This window comes from Amphibalanus amphitrite, unplaced genomic scaffold (assembly GCF_019059575.1).
Source record: "Amphibalanus amphitrite isolate SeventyFive unplaced genomic scaffold, NRLGWU_Aamphi_draft 000000F_arrow, whole genome shotgun sequence".
In the NCBI taxonomy this organism is placed as follows: domain Eukaryota; kingdom Metazoa; phylum Arthropoda; class Thecostraca; order Balanomorpha; family Balanidae; genus Amphibalanus; species Amphibalanus amphitrite.
The window spans coordinates 3,552,150-3,568,586 of record NW_024881498.1 but is presented as its reverse complement, the minus strand read 5'-3'; the positions used below and the strand labels follow the sequence as shown (position 1 = coordinate 3,568,586).

The 16,437-nt window shown below is 56.8% G+C and overlaps 1 protein-coding gene across 3 annotated transcripts in view; it reads right to left on the bottom strand.

Moving 5' to 3' along the window:
* The window catches only part of LOC122379257 (GATA-binding factor C-like), a 78,488-nt gene that overhangs the window by 11,908 nt on the left and 50,143 nt on the right, over positions 1-16,437 (bottom strand). For all 3 annotated transcript variants that reach the window (XM_043361414.1, XM_043361325.1, XM_043361659.1), the window contains exon 5: positions 10,878-11,003. In XM_043361414.1, the coding sequence (XP_043217349.1) occupies positions 10,878-11,003 (126 nt within the window). The remainder of the gene's footprint in view (positions 1-10,877; positions 11,004-16,437) is intronic.

Below are 16,437 nucleotides of genomic sequence, written 5' to 3'. Positions count from 1 at the left end.
TTTGCGGCAAAATGTGACGCGTCATCGGCGGTAATGCCGCACGGCGCGCTCCCGAACATGGCTAATACGGCGCCGTGCGACAAACGCGCCGCAAAACGGCGCATTACGCGCTAAAAGCGGCGCGTCGGCGGCGCCGGCGCGGCGCCTGCGTGGGAGGGGTGACGCCTCCTGGTAAGTGGAGGGTGGCCCAGGGGAAAGGTCGCCCTGGAAACAAAGGAGGAATGGACGAATGGAGAAATTGAAGAAGCTAAGCCCACTTCGAAGTTGGCGAGGCAAGTTATGCTTTGTGAGTAGGTACCTATAATTTCTGAGTTACTTTTTTTGAATGCTTACATATAGCACGCTTTTCCGACCACCTGTGCCGTTCTCTCTCGGTCAGTGACGACAACTATATATCCAAACAAATATAATAAATAGCTCGACGGAGGATGGAGTGCGTGATTCGATACGGAGCGTGGCCGACGGCGGTAAAATTGCCGCGGCACGACACGTCCCCGGCGGTACTGGCCGGGCGGCGGCAGCGTTTTTACCAGCCAGCCGACTGCAGCGCTACAGCCGCCCACTATAATGCTAATAGCAAGGCGGAGCCATGCTATCGACACGACAATGTCCTTAAGTTTCGAATGGGACCACCACTTGCACACTCTTGTAAACGTGTAAACTACAGTTTTTGTGAAGCAATGCAATCATGAAACAGTTGTCTACGCAATGTGGTGCCTTGTTGGGCTTTGATGACGGAGGTCTGACATGTCGCGCTCAGGTCTTCAGTCTATTTACAGCACAGTCTCGGATCACCCGTCGAAAACGGACCGTCTGGCCCAATTACCGTTTTGGACGCGTTGTAGCCATCAGATATGCTACAGACGGGCTCGAAGCTGCCATGGGCGGCCTTGCTGTGACAGTCCCTGTGCCTCAGTGGAGCACGACTATACGGCCTTGAGCACGACGGCCGGATGGTGCTCATATTTGGGCGGCAGCCGACGGGCGAGTTTTTCTCGTGGACGATCCACGTGCCAATCACACAATCTAGGTACCCGGTGATTGCTAATCAATCAATCAATGGACGTGCAGATGTCGAGATAGTGCACTGTCGAACTCCAGCCAGGTTCATTGTGTTGTGATGAGTTACACAAGAATGAACGGCAAGGCGTAGTTATCATACGATTACATTGGTGTTATCCCTTGACGGAAAATGAAATGGCATTTCATTTTTGAAGCAGGGGAATGTGCTGCGAATCAGCGATGTCATGACCTTCGTGGCAAATGTATATAACACTTTTAGCACACCATTAGCTACTCACAAACCTGCTTGTTTTCGGAACAGAGCGTTTTCCAGAGCGCAGAATCCTGTCGAGAGTGCCCGCGGCTATAAGCAGTTTAAGGGATGGCCGGCGGGACTGCCGCGCGGCACGAAGAATGTGTGGGAGCTGGGGCTTTATGAGGCTGAAACTAAGACGTGATAAATGTTGTGGAAACAATGCCGCGCGTTTAACTAGTAGCCGAGTTTAATTTAACACGCTCCAGTACCGTATCATTATCGCGCAAATCTCCATGCAATTTAATTTCCAGCAGCTTCTACATAATTAACGTTTTAACAGCGTCAAAGTCGTAATTAAATGCGGAATCAGAAATTAAAAACCTGATGTACGTAATGAAGCGAAAGAAGAAAAATAGAGCCCACCGCTGATAAGGGCTCATCAAATAGCAATCAAGTGCGTTTACTGCGGGCTTTTGGGAGCACCCGGCTCACGCTACTCCCATGGGTCGGTGGGGCCGAATTGGCTCTGTCCGTGACCGGACCGCGGGGCCTGGGGTCGGCGCGCGCGTCGCTCCTCGCGGTCCGCTACTGCGCCGGCCGCAACGCGATTTATGGACCGACAATAGCGCCGCGCGCCCGCCGCCAGCCGACAATCGTGGCGCGATTCAGCCGGTCGACAACGGCGGCGCGTCGGCGGCGGTGGCGGCGCGGCCGGCGGCCTGACGGCAGCCGGCGCTGCTTGTTCCCGGCCACCGAGCGTGAAGTGCCCCATGAAAAAGGCGGCCGCCGATCGAGGCGCGAAATAAAGCGATGCGCGGCGATATAGCGGATTAACCGATCAGCCATCTGCCCGTGATGGCTGATTAACGAGGTGGGCCGCTTTGTACCGGCGGCGACACGCCGCGGGGGGCCGCCACCGCCGGCCAGCGGCGCAGAGGCTCACCGTTAGCGCGGCAGCCGCGGCTCTGTCTCCGAGGAGACTAGCGCCATCGGAATCTGGCGCGATATGGGTCCAGATAGCGAGATGTGAGCCCGACTTTTTCTCCCACTTTGGACGAGCGCCGCTGCGCACAGCCATGTACCCGTTTTGCTGGCCAACAGACCACACCGGCTACGCCCCTCCTCAAAAGGCCGTAAAACAAGGGCGCGTAAAACGCGAAGACCCGTGCAAAAACTGCCAACGGCCCTGCGGAGACTTATCAGGCCATCTGAGCGAGCCGCCGCCGCGCCGGCGACCGGATTTGAAACGCATTTGTCTCCAGCTTTCGTTGTGGGCACCCACTCGCTATAGAGTCCGCATTGGGACAATTCTTTCACCGGCATTCCTACCATTGTCACCAGCAGCGGTTAAAACTATGTTACAGTCTCCTTTCTGAATGACGGCCCGCTTTATAAGTGCATCTTTTGTGCACTGAGTGGGCCCATGATGAATGCCCCAGCGAGGGGCGCCCGATATTTTAATTCTGTTTATCCGCCTTTATTCCCGTTTGTATAAATGTCAAAATGTTTTGGGTGAATACGGCGCCGTAATGGATGACGGTCGGGGAACAAATGGAGACAGACCGGCGCGGCGCGACACAAAAGCGGGGCGCGCTGCGCGTCGGCTGCGCGCGCGGCGGGCGGCGCCGCTCGTGAGCGTCGCTCCTGTGGCGTCTGTTGGAGTCCGTCTCAGCGGGGCGCGGTCGGAGCGACGGTGGGACAGTCACGGGGACGGAGGCCTGGCGGCGATCACGGCCGCCGGACCGGTCACGGCGCCGCGCCGGGGCCATCTTGAGAGCGGCGCGGCGGCGTCGATCGATGCGCGGCGGGGAGGGACCAGCCGGCGGCCCCGCCCGTCGGCGGCGACGCAGGCGCGCGCGCCGCGCGCCGGCCGCCGGCCGCCAGTCGAGCCGGCGCCGCCGGGCCGCTTGTGTAACCTCTGACCGACGGCGCCGACGGGCTGGCGCCGGCGCCCGTCGGCCACAAAGGGACGGCTCGAGTGACCCCGGCTCAACGGGAGACGCCCGCCGCCGCAGACAACACGCTTTTGGAGACAAGCGAGCTGGAATTTCCCCTCTCCTCCTGTCGGACAAAAGTAGAGTGGAGGCGGACAAACAGCAAAAGCAGAAATAAACAGAGGCCCGCTATGTAAATGGAGGATCAGTTCTCGCTCAAGAAAGCGCTTTTTGTGCGCGTTCCGCGATGATCCCACTTATGGCCATTGAGAACCAGCGCGCCTAGTTCCGCCGGCAGTGGCGCCGAGAGCAGGCCGACCGCGCTGGCGCCGGCGGCGGGGCGGCCGCCGCACCACGACCGCACAGCCATTAGGAGCGCGTCGGCAGGCCGCCCCCGGGCTTCCGTCGGCCCCCGCGGCAAAAACGGCGGCTCGATTGTCTCTGCGTCGGATTGCTGGCACCCGATGAGCAGCGGCACCGCGCACGCGAGTCGAGACGCGGTGAGCCGGCGCCGCGCGCCCAAAAACGCCGCGCGCTCGGCAAACTTCCGGCGCGCTTCACTCGCCGCCAACCATTACCATGGGGCTGTGCGAGCGGCTGCCGACGGCCGGGGCGACTCGGTCTCACAGCGGCCCCGACTCGGCCCGCGCCAGCCTTCCGGGCAGGCCAGGAAGGGTTAAACGGCAAATTAGCGGCTCCAGTGGGAAGCGGGGGAGAGGCCGAGGGATGACTGGGCGCCGCCTGCAGCGTGCCGACTATTAGCGCGTTCAGTAGCGAGACGGCCGCACTGCTGCGTCAACAGAGCGCCGGGTTTGTGTTACATGTGGCGTTAGTGAGACAGGGGGACTGGCGACTGAAGAGTCTGACCACTTGACGGGCTGACGGCGGCGCCGCGGGGAGCCGGCTCGGCCGTCAGTTTCCATAGATTGACGGAAACGGCGAGGGGCTGTCATTCCGACATCCAACCGGGCAGTTCGACGAGCCCTCGTAAGAATCGTGTAGGTAGTCCCCAGTAGCGCTATGATGCTGGGCGGCCGTTGTTGTGAGCTGCATGGCAATGAACTCAGCCGTATACAAAGAACGGCAGTCGGTTTAATGGCCGCTTTACGGCATCGTAACTTTGCCAACTTCGAGACGTCAATATCGGGCTACCTAGTCATTCAGCTGGGTAACAAAAGGGTAGCGTGGGAGAGGGCTACCTGCGATCTGGAAGTGAAACAGCTCATTGGCAACGGAATGCGGAAGGCATGGCGACCTAAACAGCCACTATTCCTGAAACTATGTGATAACCAAAACATTCAACGCCGAAAGTTAAGTAGGTACCCTAACTTTAGCGTGTTGGATACAGAGCACTTAAAGCTGTTGAATAAAATTTACAGACTTTACCCTGAACGTGCAAACTGCTGAATGTTTAACTCAGCAATCTTCTTTATGGTCTAAGGCCAGTACGAGGCATTTATCATACATGCTACGGCAATACTCAAATAGAGCATGCGAATCAAAGGCAGTTGTTACGTTGCTGTAGGTATGCAGAGAAGCTACTGAAAGTGTTCGCCAACAGTTCGAAAATAATGCACGCTCCACATTGCTCAAATGTACCAATGTGTCTACAAATATACGCCAAACTCATGCACGTCAGGACAACGAACTAGTGACCATGGATTACGGAGACCGCGTACCGTCTGCACCAGTTGATGGCTCCCAGGATTAAAGTTTGAATTGGACGCTAAAGCAAAGCGAATAGGTATTTATACTTATAGGATAAAGCGCGACAGAAGAGTGGAGGCAGCTCCCCTATCACAAATTCCTTACTGCCCGCCGTCTGACTCACAGAGCCGTAACACGTCCACCCGTCAGAGTGGAGCTCGGACGGGTGAGGAACACAGCAGCGACACCGGTCCAACCGTCAGCGGCAGCGGGCGCCTGTCAGCGGGGAGCGGAACCCGAGCGGCAGCGGACAGCGGCCCGCTGACGGCCGAGACGTGCCAGTCTCCGAGGTGTCAGATACACCTGTCGCACGTGTCCCCACCGCCGACCGTCATATTTACATGTGTAACACGCCAGACCGCGCTGTCAGAGCCCTCTCGATAGCGAGTCGCAGCCGCGCGACGCCGGATGATCAGAATTTGCAGCAATTCTACACGTGAAAAATACGATATCATCGGGTATCATGTTCGATTAATCAGCCAGCCGCACAGTGTCGCGAGCTTATGTTTCTTAAGCTCCACTGAGTTGTTACATGAGGATGAACTGTGCCCTAGTCTGCAGCGGCGAGACAGGGTGTCGGGCCAAGGTCGGCTCATACGGCACCCCACGTGGCCTGCGTTAGGTATAGGCTTAGCTGTGATCCGTTCCGCGCAATGAGCGCGAGCCGGACCGGCCGGAGCAGTGTCATCTGCAGAGATTCCGCGTGAGCCCAGCTGCACCGGTAGCATCTAGAGCAGTGGTCGGCAGGTCATTCGGGGTCGTGCCCCCTTTTTGGGCGCCAGGCAGGGCCATTACCCCCACCTACCAGACCCCATTGCTGACACAACCAAGTTTTCTGAAATTCCATACCGTCCTGGAACTCTTTGGGTATTTGTGCATTTCCAATGCATCAAATTTAAAAGATGACACTTCCTCCACAAAACATTTATTACCTATATCCCAGTAGCGGCGGAACACCTTCAATTAAGGGGGAGGGGGGGGGCCACTGCCGACTTTTGATCCCATTCTTTCCATGCAATGCCCATAGGGCTAATGTTAAAATGCAAAAATTAAAGGGTGCACGGCGCCCCGGTGCCCTCCCCGTTCCGCCGCCTATGTTATATCCCATTTAACCCTTGTACGTATAGGGGCGGCGGGTGGTTTTTCGTTAAAATCTCACATAAAAGGCATTGGATCACGACCAAATTGTACCCTCGAGCCCATCATTTTTTTTTTACCAGCCTGGAAAATATCATGACCTGAGACCAGTTATACCAACAGAAAAATAACCGCCTGCCGGAATTTTTGCCTCAAGACCGCTTCACATACGGAGTGTAAACGCGATGGGCTCGTAAGCGGATAGGGCTTTACCGTTTACGCTCCATATGCGAAACGATCTTTAGGCAAAAATTCCGGCAGGCGGCTATTTTTCTGTTGGTAAAACTGACCTCTGGACCCATAATGACCGTTGGCTTATGAACTTTTTCTGGAGATCATCTTGAGCCATAAAATCTCACTTCAAGAAGTTATAGCGGGTCCCGATTTTCTCGACACTTGTCATTGCTCTCTTGAATGAGACGGAATGACCAAGGACCTTAAAAATGGGCAGCAGCGGCTTCCTATTGTCACGGGTAGCACGCTCGTCTTTTTTATGCACAGCTCCATATCAGAGTCCGAGAGGCCGCGGGGGTCCGATCGACTCCTCCCCCTTACGTTAGCGGCTGTTGAAACGCCAACAGACGGGCGACGGTTAAAAGTTGCAGCTGCTTTTGTACGACTGTACGGAGGGGTGAGATGGTGAGGCGAGCAGGTACGTGAAAATTGGTATCTAATCAATGTGTGCTGTGCCTTTGGCCTGGGCTAATCTTTGAACCCTGGGATGCAACAGTCACGATGGCTCCATCACTGGAGCTACAAACTCTAAAAAGATAGGCTTTCTCAGAATCCCTCATTACCCACACCGAAAGGGCTCCATTACCCCCATGCCCCACCATTTGCCGACCCCTGATCTAGAGCACCGTTTAGCCGTCCAAATCTGCCCGTTCCTGGTAAAAATGCCGCGGCTTAGGGACGTCAGACAGCGCGCACCTGGACCGTCTGTAGCCCTCTGACCGGGCACGAGCCGGCCGGCTGACCGGCTGCCGCAGAACAGTGCACTACAAAATGATGCTCCACTCCTCCCAACCTTACAGCTTACTGAACGCTAGCCGGTGCAGCTTATCACGTAATTAATCGTGTCTGCTGCCCATGATAAGCGAAGGGTCACAGCGACAGCAGTATGTGTGATACGGCACAGCCTACCATTCCTGGTCACTGGTTACTGCGAGAAATAAAACATAATTATGCAATGAGCTGTACCTACTGAGAGCCCCGGCCGGCAGGGGTCGGCGCTGAACGTCTGGGCGGAGGGCAGTGCTGGTCACCCGGACCACGACTTCCCAAAGCGGCTCACGGCGGCCGGGCGCGGTCGGTCGGCCAGCCGCCGGTGACGCCCGGCGCTCGTCCGAGCCGTAACAGAGACGGACGACAGTCAGTTTGTTTGCTCACAGACGCGCTAAGAGCACTCGCCGCCGCCGCCGGCGCCACCAACAACGACAACACGTCGCCGCCGACGGCCGTCGTCGCCGACAGGGAGCGGTCGTCGCCGTCACCTTCTCCCGTGACTAAGACAACAGCGGCGGGGCGCGCGCCGGCGCCGGCCGTCCCGCCACCTCTGTTTGACACGACGGCACGGAGCCGCGCCACCCGACAACTGGCCAGGTGGGGACGGTATCCGAGCTCACGACATGACATCGACATCGGAGGGAGAAATGAGGAACAGAAAACTGATATGTCACGCCTTGGAACACTCCGCAGGGCCAAACTATCAGCTGCATGGTGCGATGCCATATGGTCCAGTCGTGAAGATCTCCCATGACAAGCACTCTTTTCTTTCCACCAATCATTTGAACCGCACGACGTTTGTCCTCGCCGCGTGCGTTCATATGCACGACCCTGCACTGCACATGTGTTCTGAGCGGAGACATCCCTGTACTGCGCGTGTCCCGAGCCTGTCCGGCTGTCCGGTGTGACGTCTCGTGTCCGGCGCCGTCTCGCCGGGACACGCGGACATGCCGCAGAGCTGTCCGCTGTCCGCTGGGAGCGCGGCTGTGACACAGCGGCTGTCCTGTCCGAACAGGAGCGGCTGGGCCTCAGAGGCCAGTCACCAGACATTACCCGTCGGTGGAATAGGTGCGCTGTCACGCTGTCACGCTGTCAGACGGACGGGCTGTCACGCTGTCAGTCTACCACAGCCAAATCGCTTGGTGTATGAAGCTCTGTGACAGGCAGCTGGCTGGGGCCAAGAATTGTGACCGTTTCAGACATGCCTTTACCGTCTTAAGGTTCAGCCAGTAAGGATGACACCGGATTGTTGATGCTGAGGGTTTGTGTAATTGCGAGGATTTATTAGGCGGTCACAAACCAGCAGAAGGATCGACCGAGAATCATTCAGGAGGGTCGCGTGTGGCGCCGCGGGCGGCGACCGGCGCCCAGAAGTTCCGCCTTATTGGAAGTGAAAGTCATTAGGGGCGGCGCAGCACGCAGATGCGCTGGAACTTTATCTGAGGCCGAATCGGGCGCGCCGCCACGAGCAGAGCCCTCCCCAACTGCGGCAGAGGGAGGAGGGAGGGAGAGAGAGCGCTCGGCGCGTGCTGTCGGCCGCCAGGTGCGGGTGCCGGGCAGTCCTCCAGCAATCGCGGTGAAACCCGGCATCGTCTGGTCACGAACGAACTGATTCTGTCACAGTGGCCCGAGAATAAAGACAAAGCCTAAAAAGTGAAATCTCACCTGCCCCTTTCTGTGTCCGTGTTTGTGTCCGAGTGTGACGGGCAGGAGCCGAGTGACGGATGGACAGGCGGCCAGACGGCATTAGCGATTCATGTCGGTCATGCGGGGCGGGTCAGCAGCTGGAGGGGGATGTCGGGGGGAGGGGGGGGCCGGAACTGACCGACGGTGGCCGACACACACGGACGGACACCATATATGGCAGCGGCGGCCATTTTGAGTCGGGCCGGCGCCACACGAGGCTGCTCTGATTTGGTGTCGGCTGGGGGGGGGGAGGGTTAGTTCGGAGTACAACAGACGACAGACCCTCCTCAGGCGCCTACTCGGATCACAACTGGCCTCCAATCATGCAGTCGTCGTTTTAAATTCAAAACGAGACGTACAAAAAATTAACACTCATGTTCAAAGAATGTAACAACAATAGGTATTTAGCTAGGAATATGGAATACGCTTCGAGGCTTTGACAAATTCCATATCCAATATCCATGCTTTACTAAATCTGAATAACGACATGAATTTATTCCAAAGGCGGGCCAGGTGGGTCTGACCCCATGCCACCGCAAGCATTGAAGGTCAGCTGAGGTCACACAGGGTAACCGGCGCGGCGGGGTCACCGGTCTGGGATCCATCCCCGGGCCCAGAGCACTCCTCCGCTCTGAACCTCGGTCTATCCGACCGGCATCGGAGCCCCTATCAATGGCCACAAATTAACGGATCTGATAATATTCAGAGCACCCGAGCCAGGTGAGCGGTATCTGATGGCGCACCGGAGGGCGACCGGTGCGTGTCTGAGAGCGGCGCCGCCGACCCGGCCGGACGCTGCGCGCCGCGCCACGAACGCCGCCGCCGCCGCACAGTGATCGATGAATTCAGACAGATAGAGGCTTGTTACGGCGCGGCCGTGATGCGGCGTTTTCGGGGCCCACGCGCCATTAGTGTGTGCAGGGCAGCGCGCGGCGGCTGGCGCACACCGTTCGTGACCTGACGAGCACGAGCCGTGAGCTCACACAACGACCGGCCGGCCTCTCTGATCGCCAACACACTCCAGTGCACTCCGGTGTGATTTGCCGAGCGACGAGAAAAATAACGAGAGGCATGCTTTGAAGAGAAATGAGTCACTGCATAATCCGTCTAAATGTAAGCTAAAACGGCATCATAACCACAAGTTTGGAGTCTGAGGAGTATAAAATTTGTTTGTGTAAAGTACACGTGGCATTATTGATGAGACATGCAACCTGCCGCTCTTTAGAGGGATTATAATGCTTGATGCAACAAACTAATATTTATGCTGATTAACACGGCTTAAAATAGCAAGAAGAGTACATCACCGTAGAGGAATGCCAAAAAGGAAATATGCGTTTAAGCTATTCCTTGCCGAGATGAGTAAGACGACCACAATAATGCAGTTTGCAGCGTCTAATTGGTACCAAAATTCAACAGGCAAATGACATCCAGCAGCATAAACATGTAATCATGCAACCAACACGTCAACACATTCCTTACTTTGTTTCTGTAATGAGTTAGCCAATCACCAGCCCAAAAGGAACTCAGGAACTTTTTCTATTAGGCAGTCTGACTGAAGGTCGCACGGGGCCTTCAACATTGCCCTGACCTCAGCTCAGACTACGGATCCTGTATTGTCATGGACTGCACCGCATTCAATGGCGCTGGACGAGCGTCCGTCAAAACGAGACCAATCATCACGGGACCAGTTGTCACGGAAATCCTTCGACACGGACACAGTCATCACGGAAATCCTTCGGACACGGAACCAGTCGTCACGGACATCCTTCGACACGGAAACAGTCGTCACGGATATCCTCCCCGGACACGGAACCAGTCGTCACGGATATCCTCCCCGGACACGGGACCAATCGTCGCCAACATCATTAACCCATCGTTCGCGCGGGCGCCGCGGCCCGTTTCCGGTCCGTTTCCGGACTGTTTCCGAGTTCCCGCCAGCACGCGTCCCCGACGGAAGGAAGACAGGAAGCGTCGCCGGCCGTTCGGCCGAGTGTCGGAGTCGACGCGGGTCGTCGGAAAGGGGAGGCGACGAGACGATAGTCGATTGGCGCTCACGAAGTGGACGGCTGCAGGGAAGGGAGAGGTGAGGAGCCACTGGGCTGTGATTAGGAGGAGAGTCCGGCAGACTGCGAGGAGGCGTGGGTACTCACGTTGTGCAGTTTGTAGTAGAGGCCACAGGCGTTGCAGACCGGCTCGCCCTGGCCGTTCCGCCGCCACAGAGTCGTCGTCGACGTCTTGCAGTTGGAGCAGGACGTGCCGGCTCGTCTCGCGGCCGACTGGGAACGCAGATCGACTGGCGTCAGCACAGGTTATTATGTAGGGATACACCACTCAGCAAAGGTTAAATAGAGATCGGGTTATATGGGGTGTTAGCCTAGGTCAGCAGATTGCCGCCCCTCCGTCAATATACAGTCTGCCAATATCAGAGCTGCCCTTATGAAGTCGATAGGAGCGGCGCGGAGTTAACACGTCAGCATGGCGTCCTGCAGCTCTAACAATCGCGGTCGGTGCGTAGATAAATTCCGCCAGAGGTCGGAGCCCGTCCTCCCTGACACGGACTGTGCATAATTAAACATTACCGAGTGGCCGTGTGCAGTATTTGCGCCGCGGCCGACCGGTCGTGGGCCGTAACTCAGCCGCCGGCCGCGCCGCTCTCGTATGTTGGCCGACGTCAAAACGAGCTCGGCGCCGCGGCCGACGCGACGGTGGCTCAAACGAGCGCGCCGGCCGGCCCGGCCGCATGATTAGCAGTCGACTCGGCGCGCCGGTCCGCAGTGCAATACCAATATATACACCTAATTGACAGGCCAGATCGCCATAACGAAAGATATGGTACTTGAGACAGCAGTGTTTGTATGCTAATGTCGCGCGGTATGAACCGCTCACGAATAATGCCACTTTAGTGCCAATGGGCGCGCTCCCCCATGGAGAGCACATTGATATAAATTGCAGAGTGACATTGTCTGCACGGCGGGGAGGGTCGGCTGACTGCCCAATAAACCAGGCTAAGTGGGCGCACACGGCTACCAGTGCGCTGCGTGAACGGGCGCCGGCGACGGACGCGCAGCCGGCGGCCACTCCATCTTTCTCCGGTTGGCGCACATTGCGGCACAAACAGTCCGTGCGCCGCTCACCTGTCCGGCACTGATCACCGTCCGACAATGGCGTGCCGCCGGCACCGGGCTCGACAAGTGTGTGAACCGGGCCGGCCACAATGGCGCGCAGACCTGGACAGCGCCGGGACACAGGCTCCGGCGCGCTGTCAATGAGGGGCGCCCCGCCGCGCGCCGGCAACTCGCACAGGCCACCTCATGATACGCACCCAAACAACGCCATTCGCAATCACTGGATCAAAGGGCTGACTGGCGCCGGCGGGAGGCCAGGCGCTATGGTCGGCCCTGACGAGAGGGGTACGCACTGGGGTAAATCCTGACAACCGTCCCAGCGTCAAGTGGCCGTCCAAAGAGCCGCCCGCTCTATAACCCCTCCCCGGACACTGTCCTGTAGAAATGCCGCGGCTTCGTGTCGTCACTGAACTATGACCAGAAGCTCCATGTCCCCACTGACCAGTAGCCCAGTCACCCCCCCCCCCCACCCCCCCCCCCCCGACCGCTGACCAGCAGCTCCGGTGGCTGGGAACGGCGCTGTTTACCGGGGCCGTAACCGGCGCCCGGCCGCTCGGCCGCCACTGTCCGCATGGTAAATGGCCAATAAATGTTAAAACTGACACGGCGCCGCGCCGGACTGCTGCCGGCCGGCGCGGAGAGGACGGCTCGCCGCCCACCGCCGCCCGGCAGCCGTCATTAGACGCGCCGCAGCCCGGCGGCCCGTTCCATTTACCGATGTTATGCTAGAAGCGCGCGCCGTCGCCGGTTATTAATTGCAAATTGGGCCGGCGCTCTGCCGAGAGCTACCGTTTAAATGAGCGGTGTGTTTGCGAGGCGAGTCCGCGGGCGACAGTGGCACCTTGGCCGGCAAAACGAACTGTTCGCCGCCGCGGGCTATCGGCCGTAATGGGCCCGTGTTTCATCCACTGCCTGCCGACTGACTGGCGCAGTGCTCGGTGCTGAGGTCTCGGAGAGGAGGAGGTTTGCTCTGCGCGCGGCGCGGCCACATAATTGACCCGTGTTTCATCTCCGGTGAACCCGTGGGCGGCGGCACCCTCCCCGGCACAGATCTCCGGCAGGAATGTAGTCTCCACTAACTAGCAGCCACCTGCGCTGCTGCAGCCGGCCCTGCAGCCGGCTACCCGGCTACGCACCGCGCGACTGCGCCGCCGGGCCGCGCTGAGGAACGGCGCACAGACACGGGGCGGCGGCGGGGCGGGGGCGGCCTCAATAGACCTGCTCGTGAGATGCTCAAGGTGCTGACTGTCAGAGAGAATGAAACGAATAAAAAGCGCGCCTGTAATTCAAGAAGGTAAAACGTTTTGCAGTTACAGGTCGTAAAATATGAAGCTCTTCAGGGACGTTGACCCTCAGCTGGCATTAATCACAGTATGAATGTGGCCGAGGATAATTAGCCTTACTGGAACACCGTGTTGCGGCCGCCACAAGCTGGGTGCATCTGCGAACACATCGGCGCCAGCCGTACCGAGCTGCTGAGGCTGGATGTGCGAGCACAGTGCCGATTTCGGCTGACATATCTGACCGAGCAGATAGGATCGGGGGAGGGCTCGAACAGCGGCGTCCGCCCCCGGTCTAATGGGCACAGCGAGGTCGACACGACCCGGCCCCGCCTGGGACACAGTCACCCCTGAGCCACCCCTCACTGACCGGAACGGGTCTGGTCGACACCGCCGCGCCACCGATGTCACCAGCGGCGACAGTGGCGCAGCGTCCAGTGGCGCCGGGTAAAAACTGGCGCATTGAGACAAAAACGGCGCATGACGACGCGCGGCCGCCATGCCTACACGTGACGAGCGGCGCACTGGGAGCCATAATGTGACGGCGCTGACGTGACTGGGCCGTGACGTCATATAGCCGAGCTGTGACGTCACATACAGCGACTTGTAATAGTCGCGCCTCGCTGGATGCAGTGTGATGCATGCGGCGAGGATACTCCATACGCTATTGTGGAAGTGAGCACGATCTGACAATTTTTGTGAAGCAATATTGATACAGTCGCCATACAGGGGTCTGTATCACAGGAGTCATTAATTTTGGTTTACATCAGCATCATGCACTAGACCATTGGCTGTCAATACTTCTGATTCAAAATGTATCGATCAGTCATCCCTTTATCGTTCTCTTGAGCATTTTTACAAGCTAGTGATACTCCGATGGTCCAGCTCTTTGCGGCTCATAAGTCAAAAAACCACACCGACTTGCAAACAAATAAGTTTAAAATCCAAAAATGCATAAACGTGCATATGGTTCAAGATGAAATGTATTTTGCTCCAGCCACTCAGTATCAAGCAACTCTTCATATTAAGAAGCAGTCTTGAGGCGCATAAAGTCGCCGTGTACGGATTGGGACACCATCCCTCACATCATCGACATTAGGGGACGCTCAGGGACGCCCGGGGGACGCCCAGGGGACGCCCAGGGTCCGTCGGGACGCCCAGGGACGCTCAGGGTCCGTCGGAACGCCCGTATCGCCGGACAAGATGGATCGCTGCATACCAGCGCATCATAGCCGGACAAGACTCGGATAAATCATCCCTGCGCCCTCACCCGGGTAATTAATTGGTGAGAAATACGAGTCGTTTAATCGCCGGTTTGCGGGAAACAGAGAGCGTGGGGCGCGGGCGGCGGCAGGTCCCCGCGGGGGTCGTGGGCCCACCCGGGGCTGCCGCGCCCGGCCGGTTAATCAGGAGGCCAGGCTGGGACGCGACGGCACGGGGATTCAACTGCCGTGAAGGAGAGGCAGGATGACGCAGAGGAGCAGGTAACGGCGCGGCGTTGCACACACGGTGCTCAGCGATTGTCAGGGGTTTGCCACGGTACGGTACGGCACGGTGCCGTATGGCTTAGTATAATACAGTTTGAATTGAGGCCGAGTATCGCGCCGGCCAATGTCGCCCAGGCCAATTCCGGCGCGCCGGTCGGACTGAGTGACCGCCCCACAGCTCTCGGGTACGTTTACGGATCCATTTACCGCCGTAGAAGGTGGTCGGGCGGCGCGGCCGTCTCGGTTACGGGCGCCCCCCGGGTGGGCGGCGCTGTACGACCGTCCACGGGCCGACACCTGTAAATTATTATTTCACTCCGGGGCGACGCGCCACGTCTGCCAGCCCGCCTCTTGGAAACACGATCTCACTTTAGAAATGGGGCATTTGTGCTGTTCAAATAAAACATGTCCTGTGAACATTATGAATGAAGTACGCCGTCTAATGAATACAACTTGAACGAGAGCCAGCACATTCGGTAAAAGTTAGCGTCTCGGCCGCTCGATAAGTTCTCCGCTCAGACCTCAGACCACAGCCGCCTGGGACGTGGTCGGCTCATGTTGCAGGCCACATGCATGTATGCATGCGGCGATAACATTTATAAATACATCATTGTCATTTCTTTCTAGCTGCGTCCAAACCTATTGGAACACGACATGCCTTGGAACACTCGTGCGCCACATGATTCTAAATCATAAATAACACAGCAGATTGCAATCGATCGAGCACGGCACATAGTCGGCCGGGGGCCACCCTCCAGGATCGGGTGCAGTTCGGGTGAACTGTCAACATCCCCCTGACCGTCCGATTTCGCAACGGATGAAAGTACGAGGACCCTACGCCACGGGCGGGGCCACAGTAGGGAATTGCGAAAAAACGAAGGTGCAAATGACGATCAACGTTGCAAAATCACAGGTAGTTTCTAAGTCTGACCCAATGTTAATTATTGAAACAATCGCTAGGTGAAATGGTGCTGCCTTAACCCTCGCCCCGTTGGGGGGGGGGGCCATTTTGGCCCCCCCCCTGTGGTTTTTCCTGAATAGCAAGAAAACGGCGGCGCGCAGCGCCGCCAAATTTTCAGTACCTTCCCGGGCATCAATTTGACACCTTCACACCAAATTTCAAGTCTTAGGTCACCTTAGGTCAGGAGTTATTGAGGTCAAACTGAGGTCATGTTCGAGCAAAAATGAGCAAAAAACATGCAATCTTGAAACGCTCACCAAATCTACAGTTATCAAGCAATTTCAAAGTTCTTTATATGGTATTGTAGACAAAAAGTGGCGCTACAAAACTGCTATCTCGGATTTTCAAAATTTTTGGTTTTTGACCAAAAAAAATTCAAAAAATTGATTTTTTTAGAAAAACTTTGAAAAAATCCAAAAATTTCCCGAATTTCGAAAAAAAACCGGAATATATGTGATAGTCCCAGCGCTCTTCTATATACATAGCAAATTTCAGATCGATATCTCGTTTTTTGGCCAAGTTATAGCGAAAAAACTGTTCAAAAATGATGACGTCAAATTTTTGAACTCAATTTTTAGCAATTTTAGACCACGTACGGCAAAACAAAGACCACCATTGAACTCCCCGTGACGAGCTGCATCGACTCGATACCCATTTTATGCAAAAATATTAACTTTGAAATTTGACCTAATTTGACCTGACCTTGACCTGACCTTGACCTGACCTTGACCAAAACGTGATCTAAGCTGGCCCCAAAGGCTGCCTGACCCATATAATCGCATTTGTCATGTAAAATGGACCATAAAACATGTATCACACGACACTTTCATATTGTGACCCCCCCGTGACCTGACCTC